This window comes from Cavia porcellus, unplaced genomic scaffold (assembly GCF_034190915.1).
Source record: "Cavia porcellus strain 051 isolate PalLab524CR breed Dunkin Hartley unplaced genomic scaffold, mCavPor4.1 scaffold_17, whole genome shotgun sequence".
Classification (NCBI taxonomy): domain Eukaryota; kingdom Metazoa; phylum Chordata; class Mammalia; order Rodentia; family Caviidae; genus Cavia; species Cavia porcellus.
The window spans coordinates 805257-829906 of NW_026947500.1; the positions used below are offsets into that span (position 1 = coordinate 805257).

At 39.0% G+C, this 24650-nt stretch overlaps 1 protein-coding gene across 5 annotated transcripts in view; it reads right to left on the reverse strand.

Annotated features, from left to right (window-relative positions):
- Golim4 (golgi integral membrane protein 4) overlaps positions 1 to 24650 on the reverse strand; it is a 77037-nt gene that overhangs the window by 19749 nt on the left and 32638 nt on the right. For 2 of the 5 annotated variants that reach the window (XM_013145497.3, XM_063227122.1), the window contains exons 2-11: positions 22924 to 22998; positions 21436 to 21485; positions 19764 to 19817; positions 18168 to 18318; positions 13444 to 13526; positions 12880 to 12963; positions 5868 to 6032; positions 3416 to 3748; positions 1455 to 1738; positions 949 to 1031 (exon numbers count right to left, since the gene is read on the reverse strand). In XM_013145497.3, the coding sequence (XP_013000951.3) occupies positions 949 to 1031; positions 1455 to 1738; positions 3416 to 3748; positions 5868 to 6032; positions 12880 to 12963; positions 13444 to 13526; positions 18168 to 18318; positions 19764 to 19817; positions 21436 to 21485; positions 22924 to 22998 (1362 nt within the window). Of the gene's footprint in view, positions 1 to 948; positions 1032 to 1454; positions 1739 to 3415; positions 3749 to 5867; positions 6033 to 12879; positions 12964 to 13443; positions 13527 to 18167; positions 18334 to 19763; positions 19818 to 21435; positions 21486 to 22923; positions 22999 to 24650 lie in introns of all 5 variants that reach the window. The other 3 variants (XM_063227119.1, XM_063227120.1, XM_063227121.1) reach the window with 3 other exon arrangements.

Genomic DNA, 24650 nt, shown 5'->3' on the forward strand with positions numbered 1-24650 from the left:
CAGCTAAAATTTAAATGAGTAAAATGAAGCACACCACCATAAAAAATCCAGCCCATTAATACAGCAATGATGACGGTGCCACAACAGAGACACATTACACACTTACATTCATGCAGATGAATTCTTGCTGCTTTTGAAAAAAAAATCTTTAGGTGATGAGAACTGTAACAGCAATAAGAGCAAATCAGTTTTGAAGGTAGTAGGATAAAAGAGGGAATTATGGATAGTCTTCAGTTACAGAAAATACAGAGGGTAATTTATAGGTGCACAAAGGAATTCATTAAATAAAGAAGGGTAGAAAACTGTTTTCTAGTCTTACTGGTAGGAGAACAAAACAACTTAAAGTGACTCCTGAGGGACATAAGGAAAACACTTCCTTGACTCTTACAGCTATAAAATATCACTGCAAGGGAGGGAGTGTGGGTCACCACCTCCCCTTGAGACTCTTCTTAGGAAACAATGCCCATCTAAGCATTCGTGGTGCCAGGGAGACAGTTACTGTGTAGCTCTGTCATCACAGCAAGCAACATTTGATAAATTACATGCTAGAACTTTATCATAAAGAAAAGCTGTTTTTGATTTAATTTAAAAACTTTTGAGACAATGATGCAGAGACTTCCAAGGAAAGAAGAAAATGTTGGAATTTCTCCAGAGCACAATAATCCTATGATGATTTGTCAGAAACAACTTTTTCATATGCAAAAAGATTAAACTATGGAGAAAATATTACAGAGGAGAGAGATTATTTTGATTGGTTTTTGAAACCAGTGTATACTCTCAGGATTACGACTAATTCAGTAACAACGAAAGAAGCATAGTTCACAGGTCTTTTGTGCAGCTACTCAGTTATGCTTTTACCTGCTTGGTGTTACATAAAATCAGCTTACTGGTGTCATATAGTGTTACCTAGTGATTTTTTAAAACCATTCGTCATTAAAGAAGTCTTACCACCTCCTTCCTCTTCTTGGACTCTCTGGTCCTCTGGTCCCTGAATGATATCGTTATCCACAGCATTATAGTGAGCTTGCTGCCTGTCAGGGGCACAAACATTATAAATTCAGTGACACAGGTCATTTATCTTTCAAGATAGTAATACAATTTTTCAACGCCTCTTAAAAAGTCCTATTTTTTTTAACTTTTTAAGTACACAATAAGGTATAATAATAAAAATATGCTTTCAAAAAGGCAGCATATCTTTCAGTGATAAGAAAAATAGAGTTAGCATAAAGGCTGCTAGGCTACTGTCAGACCTAAACTATTGCTCTTAAATAGAAAAAAATGCTGGTTATATTTGAAATTAAACATCTGGCCCTTAATTGTCAAGTCATTATTCTAGCTTGGCTATGTGAGCCACTCGTGTCCCCGTGTCACCAATGTACAAGTTATGTTTCATTTCTTGATTAGGCTGAGGAAGGGCTGCCTGAACCCATCGAGGAAAGGGAGGGCAAGGCTACCGTAGCTGCTCCTGGTGCTGCCGCAGGCCCTCCTCGTGCCCAGCCTGCCTCTGCTGGGCCATCTCTCTGGCCAGAAACTGCCGCTCCTGCTCCCGCTGCTCCTGCTGCTGCTGCTGCTGCTGCTGCCACAACAGGTGTCCCTGCAGCCTCTGCTGGTGCAAGGCTTCCTGGTGTTCTCGTAGCCGCTGGGCCTCCTCGTCCCTCCTCGCTGCCAGCCTCTGTTGCTCCAATTGCTCCTCATACGGGGATCGGAATCGGGTAACCAGCTTGGCTGAAGGGTACACCTGGTGCAAAGAAGTGTTGATTCTGAGCCAAAGGAATCCTCCCCTCAGAGTTTTGCCTTCACTGGTCTCACGCCAAATTCAGAAGCACAGCTGGTTTATTGACACCTGTTTCTGAGGTGACCCAATACAGTCGAGAGAACTCCTGTTTTCCAGCTTTCTCTGCATTGACTTTGGCTTTTCTTGGCAACTACAACCTTCCCAATTTGCGGACATTAAGGCAGACTCTGAGTATGCTCCTTGCTCAAAATGGAACAGAGCACATAACATAAGAAATCAGTTTCAAATTGTAATTAAATTTATGTTCACAAGCTTCTGCAACAGCTAGGTACTTTGTAGCCTACACTAATTGGGCCATTTGTGAGGCTAAGGATTTTTCCATGAAGAGTTAAAGACCCAGGAATGCTAATTAACTCCAGCAATGTATATACAGTCCTAAGTTAGCAGAAACAAAATATGTCACACTCCAGGTGACAGTGGGAAAGCAGAAAATTGATTTTCTTCAAAGGAAAACAGGAATAATTAAGAAGACAGTACTGCTTGATCAAAGGAAACTAGGAGAAGCGATACTTAAAACTATGTTTTCCATTGAACTCCTCGCTGCCTTCCCATCCCGGCCAACAAGCACAGGCACACACAATTGAACAAAGGAAACAGAACACAAAGTTAAGGGAAGTTAAAGCAAGTGGGGCACTGCTACCCTCGGTGAGGAAGGGCACAGACTGGCAGAGGCTGCCTGAGGCTGTGTTAGCAAATATACAGGAAGGCAGCTGTGGAGGCCAGGACACCCACGTGGCCGAAGCCGCAGGGAACTCTAAGTCTCTCTGCGCCCAAAGCGTCAGAGGTACAGAGGCAATCGGCACCCAGGCCAAGGCCAGGCGACCCATCATGGGGTGTCAGCGCAGAGGTAGTAGAAGAAAGGAAAGTGGCTGCCTCCATGTTTCTGCTGAAGTACTACTAACAGTGAGAGCCTACCTTTTGTAAAAGGTAGAAAGTTTTACTTATGTACAAGGAGCAGCAGGGACAAAGCAGAAACTGATTAAACATAGTTACCTAGTAGAGTATTCCCACATGGCAAAGTAGCTGCTTCGTTTTGGTTGTGTTGCTTTGACAATACCTTGCTATGTATCTCAGGCTGGACTTGAACTCACCATGCAGCCCGGACTGGCCTCCCTTTCAGCAATCCTCCTACCTCAGCTTCCCGAGTGCAGTTTTACTCACTACTGAAAGGGAATGGGCAAATGCCACTACACCAACTGGCACTACCCAAATAAGAGGGAGATTCCTGATTATTAAAAAAAAACCAAAATACCAAGAAAACAAGACCTTTTCTATCTCAAGCTCCTCTAGATGGGACCTGAGCACATTACGGCAAAGTGACTGTTAAGGTGCCCACCTAGGCCTCTCTTCTGAGGGACGTGAGCACGGATCTCTGTGCATCACTGACAACATGAAGAACTCTACATACACCAGCTGCAATTGTTCTGGTGGCCCACCACCTTTCTGAGGTACATAAGTAGCTATGTTATGAATATTATAATAATAAACAAATATATGCACATTACATTGGATGAAATCTTCCAATTTTTAAAGACACTGTAATACACAAGGATTTGTCTTTACTATTGAAAAGCAAAGCCATGTTTCCCATCCCCATGGACTCAGAGTGGGGGTCTGCACCTCAGCCTGAGGATGCCCTCCCAGCATGCTGGCTGCTTCCTTCTGAGCACGCTGCTCTCTCCAGTCCTGGTCCTGCTCCTCGGGCGATGGATCGTGTTCCTCCTCGAGACGTTCTGCCTGCCCAACTTGCTCCATTTCCTCCTCTTCCAGGGCCTTCCTGTGCTCCTCTTCCACCTGGCGCACCTCTGGCTCTCTGGCCTCCACTTCCTGTGGGTTGTGCTCTGCAGCAGCCTGGAATTCTGCTCCCTTCTGGGTGGGAGTATAAGATTGCATTTTTTCTGCTCGTCCAGGCATCGCTTCTTGCTTCTGCCATATATCATTATAGCGAGACTCCTAGGCCAAACACATAACAAGAAATGACACTCTTGTATTTCAAGGGTAGTGATACAATACCTCTATGTCCAAGGGTACATGTGGATATTGGTAGAGGAGCACCTGGTGACTCTCCCTGAATAAAGACCAATTATCTCTACTTTGGCTAAACCTTGCCCTAACTCTATGTACTGATATGTACAGAGCTGTCTAAGCTATATCCTTTTCCCTTTAATTGGCTTTGAGCAATGTAAACAGGGCTGTCTGAATGTACTAATCTGTAATCTTTGAAGTTAGACACAGTTGCTGTATCCCTGCCCAACAGGATACAAAGCCAATGCTCCAGGGCTGTCCACTGGGTTCGAGCCTTGAGACAAGTGGTTATGATCTCCCAGGGCAGAAAATTTTGCACATCAGTGCTGAAGCACTGCCCCCCAAACATTGAATGCTACCTTAGTTGTGTTATGCAGATAGGTCTTTCTGCATACCCTTCTTTCTGCATATTGCAGAGGTGCTTTCTGGCCTCAGAGCTAAGGATATCCATGTTTAAAATAGTGCCAGCTAAGATACAACAAAGTATTCTTAATGTATAAATAAATCTTAATATATCAAAATAAATCCTGTGTAAGTCAGTGTTTTGTAAATAATATGTATTGTCAGTACAGAAAACTGAACAGAACAACAAAAGTGTCATGATTTAGAATACTACCACTCTAAAATTGGTTGATTCAAAAGTTTTTCCCATAGCTTCAGAGGTCTCTATATAATCTCCATTACTCAGGAAAGGAGCAATAATATAATATTGAGCAGTAATATAAATCTTTCACACCTTTTTTCTTCCTTAGCCTTCTTCATCAGAAAAAATTTACTTCTTTGGTCATATTACTTTCCCACAGTGAAAATAAATGTGGAATAGTATTCTAAAACTAACAGAAATACAATTATCAAATTTTAGAAATGGAACTGTACGACTGATTGACTGGGGAGAAAAAGTCACTTTTGAGACACCTGAGTGCAACTTCTAGAGCTGTACATTTTACTAAGATCCTAAGCTATCTGGTAAGTTACACTTAATACTGCCCTGCCTTTTAAAGGAAATATTTTTCTAGATTTCTAAGTGATTTCAAACACCTGATATAAAGCTTCACACTATGTCTGTGAAGGAGGTTAGAACAAATAACTACTATTGCCAACTCACAAGTAAAAAACTGAAGCTGTGAGTCATCAGAAGATCAACCCAGTAAAATGCTAGTCAAAGTAGAAGAGGGCAGAACCAAATGACAGGCAAGTGACTTATCTAACATGTTTAAGCTAACAGTTACCACAAGACCCAGAGAGAAAACAGAGTCTACAAGGACATGGAATCTGTCAGTGAAGAAATGCTCTGAGGAGAGTGAAGACCATCATACATGAAGTCCACTCAGTCAACCTGGGGGAAGTCTTCTCAAACATTTGCCATTAAAAAGGACTTTACTAGGGGAAAGACAAGCATACTTCTCATTTTTATTACATGTTGTATTGCAAAAATAACTGTAAGAATAATAAGGACATTTTTGACCTCTCACTTAGGAGGAGATCTTAAGTAAGTCTTGACTTCCAATAAACCACTTATATCCCGGCACCGTCATGCATGTATTTTAATATACATCTTGACATGCCTTCTATCGGCCCAGCACTGTCCCAACTTTAAGGATACTGACTTAGTATGTGAGTGTCATATAATAACCCCTGACTATTTAACCTTCTCACCCTCGTCAAGGAAAAATATAAATCAACCAACCTTGAAACACTCAGATTCTACAGCTCCTTTAAGACAAGTAAGTCCTCATGAAAAAGACATAGCCAGTAAAGTCCTTCCCAGAAAACCCTGCAATAGTAGTTGTCAAAATGTTCTCCCCAGCTTGGCTGAATCAGTTAGAAGTGCAAACCTGCAGGCTTCACCTCCAAATGAACTAAATCTGAAACACTGGCTGCAGCTCAATAGTCTGTGTCTTAATAAGCCCTACTGGAGATTCTGACACACACTAAAGTTGGAGAATATTACTCTGCAGAGGGGGCACTACGGAGAGCAGTTCATCTTGTGACAGATGCACAGGGAAAGTGGCCTAACCATAGACCACCAGCAGTCTGTGCCTCTTACCCCTTGTGGCTTCCCGGTTGGCTGCCTCCTCGCTGTGTTGTAACCTTGTGGAGAATGTGCCATTTGGGTAAGGGTAACATTTTGCAGCTCTGTTTGGTCAGATTTTCGAAAGCTTGGAATCTTATTCAGAGTATCTTTCAGCTGTTTATATTCTGCAACTTGAGTCTGCATAGAAATTGCACAATTGGATGCACATTGCACAATTAGAGAAGGAAAAAAAATCATTTACAGATAGGTATTTAAGTTCACTAGAAGACAAGGCAAAACTATTATGCATACATCCAAAAAAGAAAATACCTAGTTTTCATGCATTGTTATTCTTCTTGGACATGCTTAACCGTCTGAGCACATGCATATTAGAATTAGTGTTAAAAGAAAAAGTACCTAAGGCAGATGTTAGTCATCTGTGCTACATTAAACAAAGTTATAATTTTTATAAATAACTTTCTAGTATAAATTTCTTTATTAAAATATGCAATACAAATTTCATCACATTAAAAATCTTAAAAATTTACAGTTACACAAATACAATTGTGTATTATCTTTAGCAATATGGTATGAGTAAAATTTTCAGAGGAAAGGAATCAAGGAGGTGAGAGAGAGAGAGAGAGAGAGAGAGAGAGAGAGAGAGACAGAGAGAGAGAGAGAGAGACAGAGAGAATTGCTCGGGTCACCCTCTCCATCTGAGTGAGTCTGTACTCACACTGGGCCCTCTATCTGCTAGAATGCTTCCTAGACTGTGTGCTCTGTTGTTCCTAAAAAAGTAGTGAAACAAGCATGGGTCTGGGTTTCTATTCTTCGATTCTGAATACCCTTTTAAAGTGATAAGGGCAGTAATGCAGGTACAAGGATTAACACACTCACAAAGACAGATCTATATGCATATATTGTTGAGTGAATGCACATGTGGCATGTCGTGTGTAGTGTAATATTTTTAATACAAAGAGCTGAAAAGATTAAAAACAAATCAATTTTGACAAAATCAGTAGATGCTCTGTATACAGGACTCATTGTATGTACCACCAATGCTATACTGAAAAAAATGCTGTATGTGTACATACACACTTACATGAGCACATACAAAGAACAGCAAATCTTTCTGTAAACAAGATCCCGAGAGAGGGCTGCCTTCTTCAGGGTACCCAGCAGAGTGGGCGAGTCAAGCTGGTATGGGCAGGCCCACTGCTGCTGGAGCCCTGCCATGTTTCCCAGTGCGCTTCTACCCCGGTGAAGAGACATATTTCTGCTTCTCTCTAATTTGCCCAAAAGAGAAAAAGTCTGTTTGCTGAATCTGTGCCAGAATAGTGCCTGCATATAATTTGTAGTAAGGTGTACCACATGGCTAGTCGTGTCCCTTATCTCAGAAATCTTTCAAAACTTGTAAACCAACTTTGGAACTTCGGAAGTCACGGAAGAAAACAAATGACAGCCACACAGTGATGTTTTTAATAGTTTAAGTTTCATGGAAGAATGTTGAGAGCTGTTGAAGCTGGAAACCGACCACATGCACAAGGCTGGAGCATGACCATCCTGAGATCAAAGATCGCCTGGGGCCAGGGCAAGCCACATGAAGAAGCTGCCTCAGCCCAGAGAACACCTGGCCCCAAGACGATCTGAACAGTGGTTCGCTAGGACAACAGGGTGTCATGTGACATTAAGTTGCTAAAAGGTATAAATAAACACCTGGCAATAAGGGGCCAGTTCCTTCTCTCCCATGAGGTGAGTAAGGCTCCACCTGAGCCCAGCTTTTGTGTCTTTGTTTTCTTATCCTCTTACTGCAACTTCCTTCTAGGAACATCTAGAGCTGCAGCAGGTTGCTACATAAGAATACACGAAACTCAATTATACTTTTTTTTTCTTCTCCAAGATACCTAACATTTGAAGGCAATAAATTCTGTGGCTCTGATATTAGTTAAAGATGTAGGCGTTTGGGTTCCCAATACAGAAGTTGTGATTTAAAGGGTCTAGGGCAAGATCCAGGTAACGAGACAAGGAAGCCTCAACACATATACTTCATAATTAAATTTCATAGTGAAACCAGAAAGATTTGAGCTTCAAACTTGGTTCTGGTCACCTACCTATCATGGGTCAACTACTGTATACTTCCCTTTGGTCTCAGTTTACCTCGATATAAAATGTTACACACCTCCCTGGATTATAAAGATATAAAGTCCTTAACTATATTTAAAAATTAAATGGTCAAGGCAGAACCCAGAAGATGATCTGCATGAAAAATGTAGATACCTGAAACAGCATTTTTTAAAAAGGAAATTTAGGGAAAAGTTCCCATATGTTTCTTTATGTTTGTATTTTTTCAAAATTCATATACTGAAATCCTAATTCTCAATGTGATGGTATCAAAAGGTAAAGAGTTTGCAGGGTAATCAGGTTACAAGAGTGAGCTTGTAGGAAGGAGACTAGTGCCTTTACAAAAGGGAATCCTCAGAACTTTCTCCATCTCTTTCATTCTTTGAGGACACAAGGAATCTTCAACCCTGAAAGAATCTAATCATGCTAGCACCCGACATTAGGGCTTTTAGCCTGCAGAACTATGAGAAATAAATTTCTACTGTTTATAAGCCATTCATTCTATAGTGTTTTAATGGCAGCTCAAACTAAGACATATGGCTTTCATTATCACCTTTGTCATAGAATGTCTATTTTAAAAGGCAAGCAAAACTTAACAGTACTCCCTCAAAAAAGACATTTAGAGAAATAGAAAACTATGTACCTGTAAATTTTTTCCTTTACAGAACTCTATCAGTAATATTGCCAGTATTCTTCCTTGAGAAATTAATGTCAGCTATATTTTCTTATCATGAGCTTTCAGATTGTTGCTTAATAAGGTATTTACAGTTATTATAGCACAGTGTATCCAAATCAGTTTGTCACAATTTATAGTATAAAGAACAACTTCATATAAAATAACACTGGACAGACTTCTGGGAGAACATGGTGGATAGATAACAGCAGCTACCGAGGCTCTCTGAGATAGCCAGCTTAGATTCCAGGAATGGTGTGGTGTGGGTAGTCCTAAGCAGGGGGAGATATACCCTGCCAACTCAGGAATGAACTAAGCCAAGAGAAACCAACTGGAAATGCAATCCCAGTGCTACGATTGGAACAGCTAAAATCTCAGTGCTGAAGCTGAAACCCGTGCCTCTGGAAACTGCGGCTTGAATTTCCTGCCACGGCTGCTGCATCTGATTCGGCACAGCAGGGATAGAGACGCAAAAGCTCTGAGAGCAGGAATCGGTGAACCAAATTGAGAGCAGAGCTGGCAGGGAGCCCTGCATCGACCTGCAGTGAGTGAAAGGAATGGGGACCCTTCCACAGACTAGGAGACTCCAACACAGGACATTCTGGGACCAGGCAGACTAGCCGGAATGGGATGTTGCAGGGACTTTAGTCACATATTTCCCTCTCAAGTGGGACTGGTGGGGAGTGCTTGACCTGGGTGACACCACGGACTAAGACCCAATAGGCTAGCCCAAAACAGGTCCCTGGGCCTGGCTGTGCACCCTTCAGCAAGTTGACTGATCTGGAGGGCCAGGCCCAGCATAGACTGCCCAGGTCTGTGTCTCCCTAGTACACTGCAGTGGGCGGGAACACCTAGCCAGTGCGATTCAAACAAACTGTAACCAACAAAGAAAGAAACTGGGCCTCCTATATACGCTTGTATGGAAGGAACAAAAAGTAGAGGGAGCAACAAGAAAGGTCCTCAGTCCCCAATTCTGAGAACACTGATCCAGGAAAGGTAAATGCAAAGGAGAATGAGGACAGAAAACATGCAATATCAGGCACGGCACCAATAGACATAAAGCAATATCTCCAGGACCTCATAGACGAGTTCAAAAGTGAACTATTTAACCAAGTAAAGCAAGATATAAGTAGAATAGTTAAAGAAATGAATGCTAAGCACCTCCCAAGAAAAAAACAGATGGTGGAATGGAAGAACAGAAAAAAAAGGGAGAAGTGTTTGATGGAGAAAATAGAGAAAACATAGAATACATGAAGCAGGTTCAAAGAGATTACCAAGAAACTAAAAACTATTGAAAGCTGGCATAGCAGCTTGAATGAAACTAAGGATAGATTATCTGAACTGGAGGACAGATTTGTAATGTGGGAGCATGAAAGGAAAAACTTCTTAAAAATAACAAGGAAACAAGCAGTAACAATAAAAAAAATGATAAGAGGATCTATAACTTAAGAATTAAGAATGTAAAGGAAGAAGCAGGAATAAAAAAAATGAACTGCAAAGGCATTTTGCAGTTCTGATTATTCACAGAAATAATCAAGGAGAACTTCCCTAATATGAGAAAAGGGAAAGATACTCAGATCTATGAGGCATAAAGGACCTCAGCCACCTACAACCCCAACAGAACCACACTGAGGCATATAATAATCAAAATTCCAGAAATCCAATATAAGAACAGAATATTAAAAGCTGTCAGAGACAAGAAATAGATCACTTACAAGGGAACACCCATCAAAATTACAGCAGACTTCTCAGCACAAACCATCAAATAACGAAGAGTGTGGGGTGAAATAATTCAAGCTTTGAAAGACAATAACCTCCAGCCAAGATTGGTATATCCTGCACAACTGTCCCTAGAAATCAATGGAGAAACAAGGTGCTTCCAGGATAAAGAGGAACTAGGGGAATTTGCAACCACCAATTCAACTCTACAAGATTACTGCAGGACATTCTAAAAGAGAAAAATATCAAGATTCCAGAAACAGTGGCAGAGCGGCCACAATGAATGGAGCAGAAAGCAAAATAAAGAAGACAAACTGACAACTGATGACAGAAAAAGAGCTCAACAGAAATGACGCAGAGAAGGTTGGATGGTAGGAACAGCTATTTTGGAAAAAACAAGACATCACAATAGCTAATGCTGATTTAATAGCATCTTGTTTTGAAGTCCCATCAAGCTTTTGTTCTTCTGTCTCCATCAGTCTTAACATGTTGTACCTTATTGGATTTTATTATATGTGATAATGTAAACATAAACTTTTATAGACAAGGAGATAATGCAGAAATCGTTGTTCATTTTCTGTTAGTTGGTTCTAAATACCCTGTAATACTGTCATTCTCTTGAATGGTTTTACATTGTCTTGATATGTTTGATACTACAATATACGAAGTTATACTCAAAGATTTCAAGGAAAGAGACACTATGGTAACTACTATTATGTCGGGATATCTTGTGGTGAAACACTATTTTGCTTAAATGGTTAGGTTCTGACCTGTACTGTTTTGTTGTTATGTCCTCTTTTATCTCAATCTCCTTTATTATTATTTATTTTTATCTTTTTAATTAAGGGAAAAATAAATAAAAAAATAGCAGTATATACTATAGTAACCCACTTTGATTTCTTATTAACTTGATTTGAAACCCTGTATTGCTCTCACCATCTTGTTTTGACTGATTTCACTCTATTCTGTTTTGCTTGATAGTACCAAGTTTGAAAGTATAGGCAACAACTGTGAAGACAATAAGATTCACTATGATGCCCATTCTGGTTTGATTATTATCTTCTTTTGAAGTCCTATAAAGTCTCCAATGTTTTGGTTTTATTGGTTTTGTTCTTTACTGTTTTGTTCAATTTTACTGTAACTGATGATATAGGCAATTCTTTTTAAGATAGCAAGATGCATTATGGTAACCAATATTGATCACCTTGTATTCTGTTTTTACATTATGTACTACGTCCATCCTTTTGATTTGACTGACTCCGTTTTGTTATGTCACATTTGGTTTTATTCTCTTACAAAAAAGTAATAAGAACTGTGGGAGTAATAAAGCCCAAAATATGTAATTCTCATTGTAAAAAAGAGAGGAAAAGAAAGTGGTCTAAAGGATATAACTGCATGTATATTTAAGCATATAAGATAGGTAACCATATTACTGAGTTTTTGTTGGATCATTGAACAGAACTGTTTACAGTCTCACTGTTTGAATGTCCACTTTATATGCTTTAATTTTGTAACTTGAACAACTATTTCTAAGATGACAATATGTAATCTATTAACTAGTGATTTCTATTGTTTATTTTTTTGAAATTCTGTATTACTTGTACCCTTTTTCTGTTTTTTTCTTTTTCTCCTTAAATAAAAAAAATAACACTGGATAAAAGTTCACAAAAAGTTTGAAATGAAATAATATCTTCTAAAGTCAATTTCTTTACACATTTGTAAATAAAACTACTACACAGCAAAAGTTTACTAGAAAGACAGTGAATGACTGTCTTAAGAGTCCCACAAATATAGAAGCTATGGCCTCAGAGACGATTTAGGACCCAGCATATTGCATGTTTTGATAATTTCATGAAGAGAAGTAACAGTATAAATTCTCTCAGGTAGTTTGTAACTTTGCCCTTTTGTAATGCCAAAAGAATGGAGATGTAGTTTAATACAGTGAGTAAGCGAGGCGTCTCTTTTTCGTTCAGTAAATACGCACTCAGAACCTGCCTTTTTCCAAGGGCTGCTCTAGGCTTTGAACAAATAGTTTTTCCTCCTCTAATGACTCTTCTACTTTTCTGTGATTTGACCAACACCAACCCCATAAACCTTGTCCCAAAAAGAGTGTGTGTAGGTTTGAATGCTGTGAATGAGGGAAAGACACGAGGAAAACAAAGTGACAATGAGTTACTTAGGTAGCCAGCACCATAAAGCACTACACATCCCACACCAAGAGCTGACACAGATCAGATAGTTGCAAAATATGTATAGGACAATTCCTTTGATTTAAGTGAGTATTAGGCTACTGCATTTAGGACCTAGTAGAAGTAGCATTAGTCAGATGCAGCATACGACCAGTGCAAAAAATAAATCAAATGCTTAATATTCTCTTGGATGGATTTGAAATGCATGCACTGTTTTCAGAATTAGGATAGCTCTTTCCTAAAAATTCACTGAAGAGTGACTTGTAAGAGACTACATGCATAGAAGAATTTGGCAGGATTAGGCAGACTTTTAGAAGAACTGACAGGCTGCTACCCTTCTAACCTGTGCAGCAGCTAGTGCACTCTTGTGGTCTTCCAAAGTCACTACAAGTTGTTCATGCTCGGAGAGTAAATTCTTATGCTGTTGCTATACAAAAAAGAATTTTACAGGTTGAGCTTTATGTTATGAAACAGATTCTTTGTTATGAACTATCTAAACACTACTTGCTTGTTTATATTTTGCTTTTAACTTTAAAATTACTGGGAATGGAAGACTAAGATTTATGTAGCCATTCAAAATCTAAAATATGCTACCCAAATGTAATCATTTACAGGGAAATCAAAACCAAAGGAACATATCTTTCATTAAAAAACTTCTGGAAATATAAATGTTGTTAAAATACAACCAATTTCTGAAAGAACAATTTCAGTATTAGTGAAAACATTCAGATTGCAGACTGCCTTTTGTACCTCACAATGCTCAAGTGGTAAAAATACCAGGTGTCTTCCAGTTGTACAAAGCCCACAGTAACAGTCTGGTGTTGGAAAGCACGTCAAGTGACTTACACTCATTCAACAGGGAAAAGCAGGGACACATCAAGAAGACACACATCTCACTGCACTTTACCTTGACATCTTGAAGTTGTGTGTGTATGTCTTGGTGTGCTTTCCTTAGTTGTCTATTCTCTTCTCTCAAATTGTATACAGTTTCTATTTTAGAAAAAGAAAAAACGATACATTACCCTTGAAACTCTCAGGTCTTTGATTCTATTTTACATCTGAAGCATCACATTGTTATATGATTTGCTCTGCACTTTGACAGTATAATATTATCAATCAACAAAAACTACCTCACATTGGTAAACAGCGTGGATTCAGCTAAACATCTCAATACAATCTGGCTCAGGAGTTGAAATATTTTTAGACAAGCTATTCACGATAGAAGCAAGTCAAGGATTTCTAATTAATCAGGAGTTAAAAAAGAAGTTGTTCTAACAGTAATCCCTTAAGAATAAAATTACTAGGCCTCAGCTTTGAGTCTCTTCACAAATTAAAAATAAAATTATCAGGAAATATAGACTCTGCTTCTCATAATACACATAATTTCCAGTCTTTAAAAGGCACTTCAATTACAAAGGCAACTCATGACATAAGAAAGAGACAGAAACCCTACTTATCTATTAAAGAACTCTAATGTTTTTCTTTCTTCTAATATTGAGTTCTCAACTAAGTCAAATTCAGCTTCCAACAGCTATAGGACAGCTCCTTTCAGAGTTACAAGGTCAGATGTCAAAGTCAGAATTCCTAAAGTCAGCCTTCCCAGACCATACTGTTCAGGGAACAGTTCCCTGCTTAAGGATTTTGACCCAAATTCCTTATCTTCTTGGTAATTTTCGGTCATTTGTTGTACCTGAAGACTGTATATTAAGAACGGCAGCTGCTGACACAGCATAGCTACACCATAAACATTTTTCTGGCCCCTGCCATGTGGCCCTATACAATGTCTCCCACACTTGAACAGTTGTCACTGCTTAAAAATACAGAAATAGGTCTAATCTCAGGCAGTATTAGGCCAATTCTTGTGTGCAAACAACATGCAAAAGCTGAATGATAGTGGGCTCACTAAAATTCATTTTCCAATGGGAGATACTTTTGAGAATGACAAGAGGTGCTATTAACAATGTCTGTGATAACGAGCATAAAACTGGACTGTGCCAGGCAAACTGCCCCTAAATGACAGTCACTTCCTGTAGACAGAGCCTTAACTAACTTTCTCTGAGTATAGAAGGAATATGACAGTCACCATCTCTCATCAGACTCTCTGAATATTTTTATTCCCATACAGCTCCTTCCTGAGCCCTAGATACTGGATTCATGACTGGGTTTGGGAGTGAGATCAAGAACTAGGTAGAGTGTGGCAGTAACTGATCATATGACATGTAATAATGGATTTCCCAAAGATAAAAACACGACACCACTGGCAATCCAAGAGGACCGTACCCATACAGAACATGGACATGGGTTCAGTCTAACACACACACACACACACACACACACACACACACACACACACGACCACCACCAACAACAACAACTTAGCTAGTTCTTGAATTTCAAATTACACACTTAATGGAGTGGGTTTTATGCCTTTGCTGACTTCATTTGTCGAATGATGCTAACTAAACACCACGCCTATCTCAAAAGTTGTTCATCCACACAAAAAGCTTCACCTGATACCAGCGCAGGTACACTTTACTAAGTGACAGCTATTACAATGATGGTAATGAAGAACAATCATCTAAGCTTATTACCGCCTCAACTCCCAAGAATTCTAAATTCAGACCTTGTATCACACTCACCTATCAAAGGTGAGTCGGACTACATACCTGGGTAGCCAGCCCTGGCCTGAATTGATCACTCAATGCTTTAACATCACTGTCCTATGCCATTTAAAGAGTCATAATGAGCAAAAGCGTTCGTGTGCAAACTGCTCGTGAAAGTGGCACAGGCATTCCCCACATCTGGTTTATCCAGGTTTCTTTGTAAAACAGCTCTCAAAAATTGGTACCAAAAGTATTGTTGCCTTTCTCTCCCTCCTAAGTCACCAATACCTTCTCTTTCTGATGACTACACTCCTAATATATACTGTATTTCCCTTTCCATTCTGGGTATCAAGATCAGAATAGAGAGTAAGGTTGGACCATCTACTATTCAGAACTCAGAGATCTATGGCCTTTTTTCATAGTCCTAATATTTTTTAAATTTTAAAGAGAAAAAAATAAAAATCAGAAAAGAACAGAATTTCAAACCATGTTAGTAAGAGCTAGACTAATGAAGGCATCGCATATTTTTGTCTTCATAGTGGTTATTCAGAGTACAAGCTATCTGACTCTAACAAACCTTTTATTTCAGTGAACTAAAAGAAACTAGCTGTATAACTATGTTAACTAATTATTTTTTTTTCTTTTCATTTTCTTCCTTCCCCTTTTCCCTATCCTAGTTTCTCTTTCTTTTTGAACCGTTTCTTCCCAGTTCATAATAGCTATTGTACCTTTGGGATCTTATTTATTCATTCAGTTTCATATACTAGTGAGACAATACAGTATCTACACTTGTGAATCTGATTTATTTCACTGATGAGTATGGTGTTGAGTACATCCATTTACCTATAAAAGTCTACCCATAAAAATCAGCCATACCTTCCTATGGCTGAGTAGTGAGTGCTCTATCATATAACAACACACATCTTTTTTTATCCATTCCTCAGCTGATGTACATTTGGGTTGTTTCCAAGATTTAGGTATTTCAAATTGTGGTGCTATAAACATGGGTGCACATATATTGCTGTGGTACGATGTTTTCAGTTTTTCTGGGAAGATACCCAAATGGGGAATAGCTGGGTTGAATGGAACCTCTAATCATAGTTTTTTGAGGAATCTTTGCAGTGATTTCCACAGTGGTTGTACCAGTTTACACTCCCATTGACAGTGGAGAAGTGTTCCCTTTTCCCCACAATCCCACCAGCATGTTATTGGTTAATTTTTGGATGACAGCCATTCGTTCTAGGGTAAGATGGAATCTCAGTGTTGTTTTAATTTGCATTTCTTGAATTACCATAGTGTTGAACACTTTTCAGATATTTATTTGCCATTTATATTTCTTTATCTGAGAAGTTTATATTTACCTCAGATGCCTAGATTGAGTCTTTGAATTTGGGAGGAAGGTGTCTGATTTTTCAGTTATTTCTATGTTCTAGATATAAGTTTCTTGTCTGAGGGACAACTGGCTGTAATCTTTCTCCTACTTTGTGGGTTTTCATTTCTCTTTGTTGGCAATTTCCTTTGTTGTGAAAAAGCTCTTTAACAAGGTGAGATCCCACTGAATTCTTCTATGTACAAGTTTTTAACTTGTTTTTATACACGGATATTGTTTCTTTTTAAGAAAAGTAGTTGACATAAGAAAATCTGATTTTCCGTGTTATAGTTAAATTTAAATGAAAATATTAAAATATGTAACATTTTTAAAGTAGGTCATCACAGATCAGGTATCTCAGAAAATGTTATTTCTCATTCTTTAATGAATCTACCTACTATGTATATAATTTAGTGAATTACTCTGTTATTAAATGAACTGGATCAGCTTAGCAAATGCTGAACAGTAAATCCAGTGTCTCTTCTCTCTTCACAAAAAGTTATGACTTCCTCAGACACCAGAATTCTCTGGTTTTCTCTTCCTTTATACCTGTGAGGACTTCCAGTGTTTAGCCTTTTTCTTTTTCTTATCCCCCCAAACCCCTTACCATCTGCCTATCTCCAACAAGCTAAGGACCCTACATATCTATCTCTCTTGGATACCATCTGTTGACACTTGGCCAAACTCTATCCAAGCCATGTTAACCCTTTTTAGGACTGCCTCGGTAACTAATCTTATATGCCTTTTTGTTATTACTTATTTTGGGAAATACTTATAGACAAAAAATTGCAAAACCAGTGTAAGCATTTAGCATCCCACCTGACTCCTTGAGGACATCTCAGTATGTAACTCACTAGCCACAGAAATTGTTTGACATTATACAACAGGCTAGATGATGGACCATATTTGGATTTCACCACTACTTTTGTACATTTTGAACATGCCATATATCTTTTAAAGCCAGTTCTCACATTTTCGACTTATTTAGCACACATGCATTTCACAGAGCTCATCTGTATTCAATAAAGTGGTGCATTTTGTTCCATGTTGCTGCAAAAAACTCTTGATGCTGACACTGATGACAGTTATTGCACCATATACCAATAACTATTCTAGATGCTTTACATAAACTATTTAACCTGCTCACAAAATCAATAAAGTTGATACTTTTTATGATTATGTTACAGATAAAGACAATGAAGCCTGTGGTGATGACATAACTTGTCCATTGTCACTTAACTAGTAATTCAAGCTAAGAGTCACAGCAGTCTGAGAGGGAGCCAGAGCCTTTTGCAGCAACAACAGAAACTTCTCTGCACTCTGGGATGTTTAGAAATGTGTGAAACAATTTCTAGTCATAGCTATAACTGAGGAACACTGAGATCTTTAGTGTGTAGGGAATCAGAGATACTAAATGTCTCCTGACACACAGGAAGAGAACTGTCTTGCCCAAGTGGCCATATGTGCTCCTGAGATACAACAGGATACACTAAGCTGTCTATTCTGTTTCCTTAAATAAACCTGAATCGATAAAAATAGACACTAAGGTAAATGCAACAAGATTTACACAAATATGCGAAAAGTGTATTGTTTAATTGGATTAATATTCCTAATAGTAATTAATACTATTGCTAATTGCCTAATTTGACTTGCAAATACCTTTTAGTTTAGAAAGCTCTTGTTCCTTCTCTTGCTGAAGCTGCAAGTACTTCTGCTTGTGGTCACTGAATGTTCTACTGAAGTCTTCCCCTTGTTTGCGATGTTCCTCTTCCAAGTCACTGTGTTGTTTCTTCAGCTCCTCATGTTGACTCTGCAGGATGAAAAACTGAGCAGAGCTATACATTCTCTAAAGTACACTAAGGCTGTTTCCTGGAAGCATAGCCTTTATGTTGCAAGAAAGTAAGAATGAATGAAAAGACATGTTCAGTTTCCTCAGACTGCTCTCTACGTGCAAAGCTCCCTTGCATATCTATGTTTCCAATAAATGTGAAAATAATCTTGCCTTTTATTTTTAATATTGGTGCTAACAACAAGAAGTTAGCAGGAAAGATGAAAAAAGGAGTAATTTGGGAGAAATTCCCTGAAACTTGAGTTACTGTAGAAATAAGGTAAAGCTAATTACAAAATGGTCTGCCACAGGTGTTACGGAATTTCTCTTTCAACCTGATAGTTTCCCACCAACATACCACAGTCTCTGGTACTTGCAGGAGGCTGGCTCCATGACATCCTTCAGATATGCAAATCTAGAGATGTTCAACACTCAATATTTTTATTTAATATCTGCATATCCTTCTTGCTTTAAATCATCTCTAGATTGCTTACGATACCTAATATAATGTAATGCTATATAAATTGCTGTTGTATTATGTTGTTAAGGAAATAATGACAAGAAAAAAGACTGTACATTCAGTGTAGGTGTCCCCTTTTCATCAATTATTTTAGAAAGATATAGTTTGATTAAACACACAGATGCAAAGTTTCAGCTTATAATCCAACTGAAATCAAAACCTAGTTATAATCCAACTGAAATCCAAACCTAGTTAAACTCTACGGTCTCCAAATCTTAACATAAAAAGATGGGACTGTTTTAAGTCCTGGGGTGCACTCTTGATCATAGGAAAGGTTCTGGTTCAACTCAAGGCCTGTGTCCTACTGACACAGGGAAAAAGGGAAAGGCCAGACCAAAAGCTGGGGGACTTGGCAGGAGGGGGAGGATGGCCCAATTTGCATGCTATGCAGAATGGCCTGCTGCTCATCTCTTCTGGCTTGACAGAAGCAATAACTTCTTCTCTTTTTTATTTTTGGTGTTCCTGACACACAATAATGAATTTTACTGAAGGACTAAGGAAGGAGAATCTTTAAATAATAAATCGCATTCCTGTGGTAGGTAAAAGTACATTTATTAAATTCTAGTAACACAAAGGAAGCACTTTAACAGTTCTACAGCTTCCAGTGTCTTAGGAAAAAGAAAATGCCTATGGAAAACTACTATGAAAAATTAAAGATAAAAAATTTAAAAAATAGAGAGCTTGGGATATAAGAAAATGGGTAATAATATTAACTATATTCTCTGTAAACAAATAATAACTATATTGAGGCAAAACATATCTCATATTATATGTAGTTTTTAGCCAATATATCATGATGCAACACAAATCAACTTTCTGTAAACTTTTTTCAATTACCTTAAAAATCATCAGTTCAGTTATTAGCTAATCTTTTAAGTCATCCAGAAGTGCAATTTAAATTACTCACTTTTAACATCTGGTGTTGGACATTCAATGCACTGTATCTGCTATTGGAGTCTTGCTGTAAATTGAAAAAAAAAAGTCAACAAAAGAAAACTAATCTGGTTCTCTGGCTAAAGGTAGCTGCAAGCTCCTAATGAAAGATTTTCATTTGTTTCACTCATGTAAGCTAAGATGGATTTTATGCTTGAGCCAGGGTATCTCCCCAGCCATCTCTTTACTTAATAGCAGAAGCGAAGTTTCACCATTCTCGCAGGTTTACCCTACTTTATTGGTGAAAATGCAGGACACGGCACCATAAAGTGATAAGGTGGCAGGGCTCTTAGAAATAACTTAGGTTTTCCTCTCACATTTTAAGGAACTCAGGCCAAAATACAATACAGGGAGGAACCTGGAGATACAACTCAGCAACACGACTAGCACACTGTGCTGGTGCTCGGGGTAAGGAGAAGAAGTGACCTATCAGCTGTACCAGACTTCAGAAGCATAAGGGAGGGAAGAGAAAAGAAGCTTTTCTCCCTCAAGTCCAGTGTGCAAGAAATTCTCCATACAGACTTCACCACCATGAGACTCTTACAGAGGGAGACACTAAGGAGGGGAAGATGCGTGTCCAGAGAAAGTACTTCACTGACAGCAGGGCTGGCCTGGACGCTGAGCCCAGGGCTGACTCCAGGTACCGAATCCGGATCTCAGTGGCCACGGGCACCTGCACAGGCAGGCCTCACCCTTCCCAGAGCTTCCGGCACCCGTCACCTCAGCACGCGGAAGGCACTGCAGTGCTCCCTCTTTCCTTGCTGTACCTTTGTATAATATATTTCCTGTTTTTCTCTGGCCCACCAACTAAAGTATATACAATTTTCTCAAACTTTCACAACTTCTAAAATGAACTTGATTTTTGTATTAACATTTTGTTTCACTGCTTTAGTACTTTAATTTATAAGACAATGACATAAAATGTACAATAGCACAGACAGTTTGGGTTAGAGGTTTTTGGTTTTTGGTTTTTCTTGTTTGTTTGTTTGTTTTGGTCTTTTTGACACCGGGCCTCACTATGCAGTTCATGTTGACCTTTAGCTCACTGTTCTCAAACTTGCAGTGACCCTCCTGCTTCAGCCTCCTGAGTGCTGGAATGGGTTAGTTTTTAAAATTAAATCAGAACTAAAAGCAGACTACCTCCCAAGCAATTCAAAAGCTGACTTTTCTCAGTTTTTGCATCCCTGAACACAAATGTTTTATTCAATTAATACTACAGATTTTTCTTAGACTGAAAGAGTGACTTGCTTTTCTCCAGTTAATTTAGACTTCAAAAATATTTTCAAATGCCAGTGATAATTCATTCTACAAATATTTCTAAATGCCAGTCCTGAGCCAGATCCTGTGTTAAGATGATATGTTTGCAAAGGCAAATAAAAGTAATGTGCCCCATGAATAAATGAACAAAAATAATTTTCTCTTTCCTGTTAATCACTTATACTATTTCTAATTTACTCGTATTATCAATAATGTGATAAGTGAAGGTAGGTTTCAAAGAACAATTTTAAGGCCTTGCTTATAGGGGAAAAAAAAGTATGTCACTCCTAGAATCCTAATGATCAACAGAATAAATGATTTTGCAATTACATTTCTCTCTCCTTCAAGTTCAATAAAAAGAAATTAAGAGGAAGAGAAAAAAATCTTACCCTTCCTTTATTTAGTGTTTCTTGTGCTTCTAACTTGTAAACAAGGAAATCTGGAAAAAGCAAAATGGAGACAATAGGGTACATGCAGGTGAATAAAGATACTTTACTCAGACTTGCACCAGCACATTTCCAGCTTATGTTCATCTTCTTGTGATTTATATGCTTTACTTTCCCTCGCGATGCTTTATAAAGAGTTGGAGAAAATACTATCCCATCTTCCTTTTTACCTTGTAGCTGTAAACTTACATCAACAAATTCTGTGTTATAACCACTTGATTAACAGTGCATTTAGAATATCTCTAAGATTGATTCTTTGAAACTGAGGAAGAAAACAATGGAGCACATCTGAAGACAAGGGTGCTTTCCATCTCCCTGACAGACGGGCACACCAGACTCCCAGGGCCTGAAAAGAGAAACCTGGCCATCCAAGCCATCTGCGTGCTCTGAAAACTTTATTACCCACTAGGTGGCTCTGTAAAATCACTCTGTGTTTAACACAAGCAAAATTCCACTCTTCTCAATGTACTTCAGTTCTGCCAATTTATTCCTCACACAGGCTCAATCTGAGGGTCAGTAAAGTATCTTACCCAGTACTGACCTCTTTTTCTCACCCTTCTCCTACTCAAGCAAGCAATTCACACAAAACATCTCACTAAATTTCAAGATTTATAACAAAACATGAATAAATAAAAGAATGCAGATAACTTCAAATCATAAGTAGGAGAAAGTCTGCATTAAAAAAAAACTTTTGATATAAATCAATAGCACTACCTTATCCCTGCCATTAATAATTCAAACTGAACCAACTGTTGGGGATATAGCTCAAGATCAAAGCGCCTGCCTGGCAAGTGCAAGGTCCTGAGTTTGATTTCTGGTTGGTAAAAAAAGAAAAATTAATTAAAAAAAACCAATTGGCTGAAGCATTAAAAGCAGTTAAAAGATTAAAACAGGTACTGCTGGGGATACAGTTCAGCAGTGCAGCACTTGCCTGGCAAGCGCAAGATCCTGAGTTTGATTCCTGGTACCAAAAATAAAAACGAAAAATAAAACAGGTATTTAATTTAAAATATACCAGATAGTGTGATCAATGCATTATACTATAAACATGTGTCTCTGTGTGTGTCAAAAGTGCCATATTCTGAACAACATATGCTGCTTTCACATCTGTGGATAATTTCCAGGTTTTAGCAATATACCTATGTATATCCAGATGAGAAGTTGTTTTTTTTTAAATAATTGGTATGACCTATACATATATGGATCACCTCAAGGCGGCACAAACACAGTGAAAGATTCTAAATGAAATTCTGAACAGGGATTATTGCACAATGGTTAATATATTTCTTGACACATCTTCTCTGCTCACTTATAACACTAGCTTCGAGTTGCCACGAAAAACAGCTTAACCGAAAATATCATAAGTCAGGTACATGATATTTTAAAGAAGTTTGAGAAAACTACAGACCACAAATCACCTTGTTTACTTACCTTCCTTGGCTTTCTTATGTTCAAGTCTTTCTTTCTGTAAGGATTTTTCTAATCTTGATCTGTGTTCATACACAACTGTAAAAAGAAGAGTTAAAGTTTGTCTTCAAAGAATTACAAAATTCTAAACTCAAATTAACATCAAATTTCAAAACAAGAAGAACTAAGCAAAGGTCTTAAAGGTGCCCCCTTCTTGGTAAGGAATAAACATGTTAATAGGCCTAATTCTGGGCTGATTCCCAGACAGTCTCTCCTTTGACACACTGGCCTCCTTTGCCCGTGACTTCTCCTTTTTCTGCCTCTTAAGCACCAGCGTTTCTGTACTCTGTCTCCACTTTACTGACTTCAGCGCAGCCTGAAAAGCAGTTACCCTACGACAGTCCTGCATGCGCTCACCTGTCTGTGCGCTAAAGCGGAGTATTTCCACTTAACCCAGTCTGTACAGTCAGAGTGAACTGCACCTGAATTAAGGCTGCCTGGAACAGTAAGTAAAGAGCCTCAGCAGCACCCCACTGGGATATCAGAGAAGTGTGTGCCCACCCTGTCCTGTAAAAGCAAACAGATGAGAGAAGCAGAGAAATGAGGGAGGAGGGACTCTCCGAGAAACTGGAACAGTGGCCACAAAAGACTTAGGTTCACGGCCTCCCAGCGTCACACCAACGGCCAACCAAGGTCAGTTCTCTCCTGCCTTCCGGTCTCTGAAGAGCACCCATCTGCTCTCAAGAACCCACAGTCTCCTGGTGAGGTAGGGAGGAAGCGTAGAAATGTTGAGGGGAACCAGAAGAACCCTGTAAAAGCTCTTCTCCACTCAGACTTCACCTCTGCAACAAGCAGAAGCTGCTAGAGATGGAAGCCTCACTTCTGAGTCAGTAAATGTTTATTACGCTGGGCTAGACTAGGCCACCTAAGTGCCAAACTGAGTCTGTTTTTAAAGTATAGCTATTGAAAGCATTTTGTTTTTTTAAGATCTGAGAGAAGCCAGAGAAACAACCATGTCTATTTTAAGCGTCATCCAAGAACAGAAATCTTGCTACACAATGTGGTTTGAACAGCCAGTGAGGGGAGCAGAGAAGATAAATTAAATTCCTGATCTACTGTTTGGGTCCTGTTTGTTCAGCATAAGGTCAAATGTAATCTCAGTCCCTGCTAAGCCAAGTCAAACCTGTTGCTCTGTCTTTTACCAGACCCAAGCTTCCGATGACTAAACACAATGTCATCACCAATCAAAGCTACCCACATACGGAAAATAGAACAGCCCAGCACTACCAGCTGCCCCAAGTTGTCACGGTCCCTGTGAGGTGCCTCATCTAGCCCTGCTACAGCTGTTCACTACTGATGGAGTTCTCTGCCTCTCCTTCTCCTCTTCCCACTGGCACAGCTGCAGGTACCTAGCAACCGCTGGTCTCCTTCCATCCCAACCACCGTCTTCGGAGCCCTCCACTTTCTCTACATACAGACCTCTCATCTAGTCATCCTGTGTACACCTTCCATTTCCACGGCTCCATGTGTTACTTACAGTCCTTAATTTCTATGCACTCCCCTGCTAGTATCTGTTTACAACCCTTGGAATGTCCATAACCACCCAGACAGTTAGGTGTACTCCCCTGATGGCATGTCTGCCCCAATCCTATTTTGTTGTTGTCCTCAGCTAGTCAGTGCAATAAGCCCTGTCCCATTCCCTTCCTTGACCATAGTGTTTATTCTAGATATCACCACGATCCTTCCTGTTG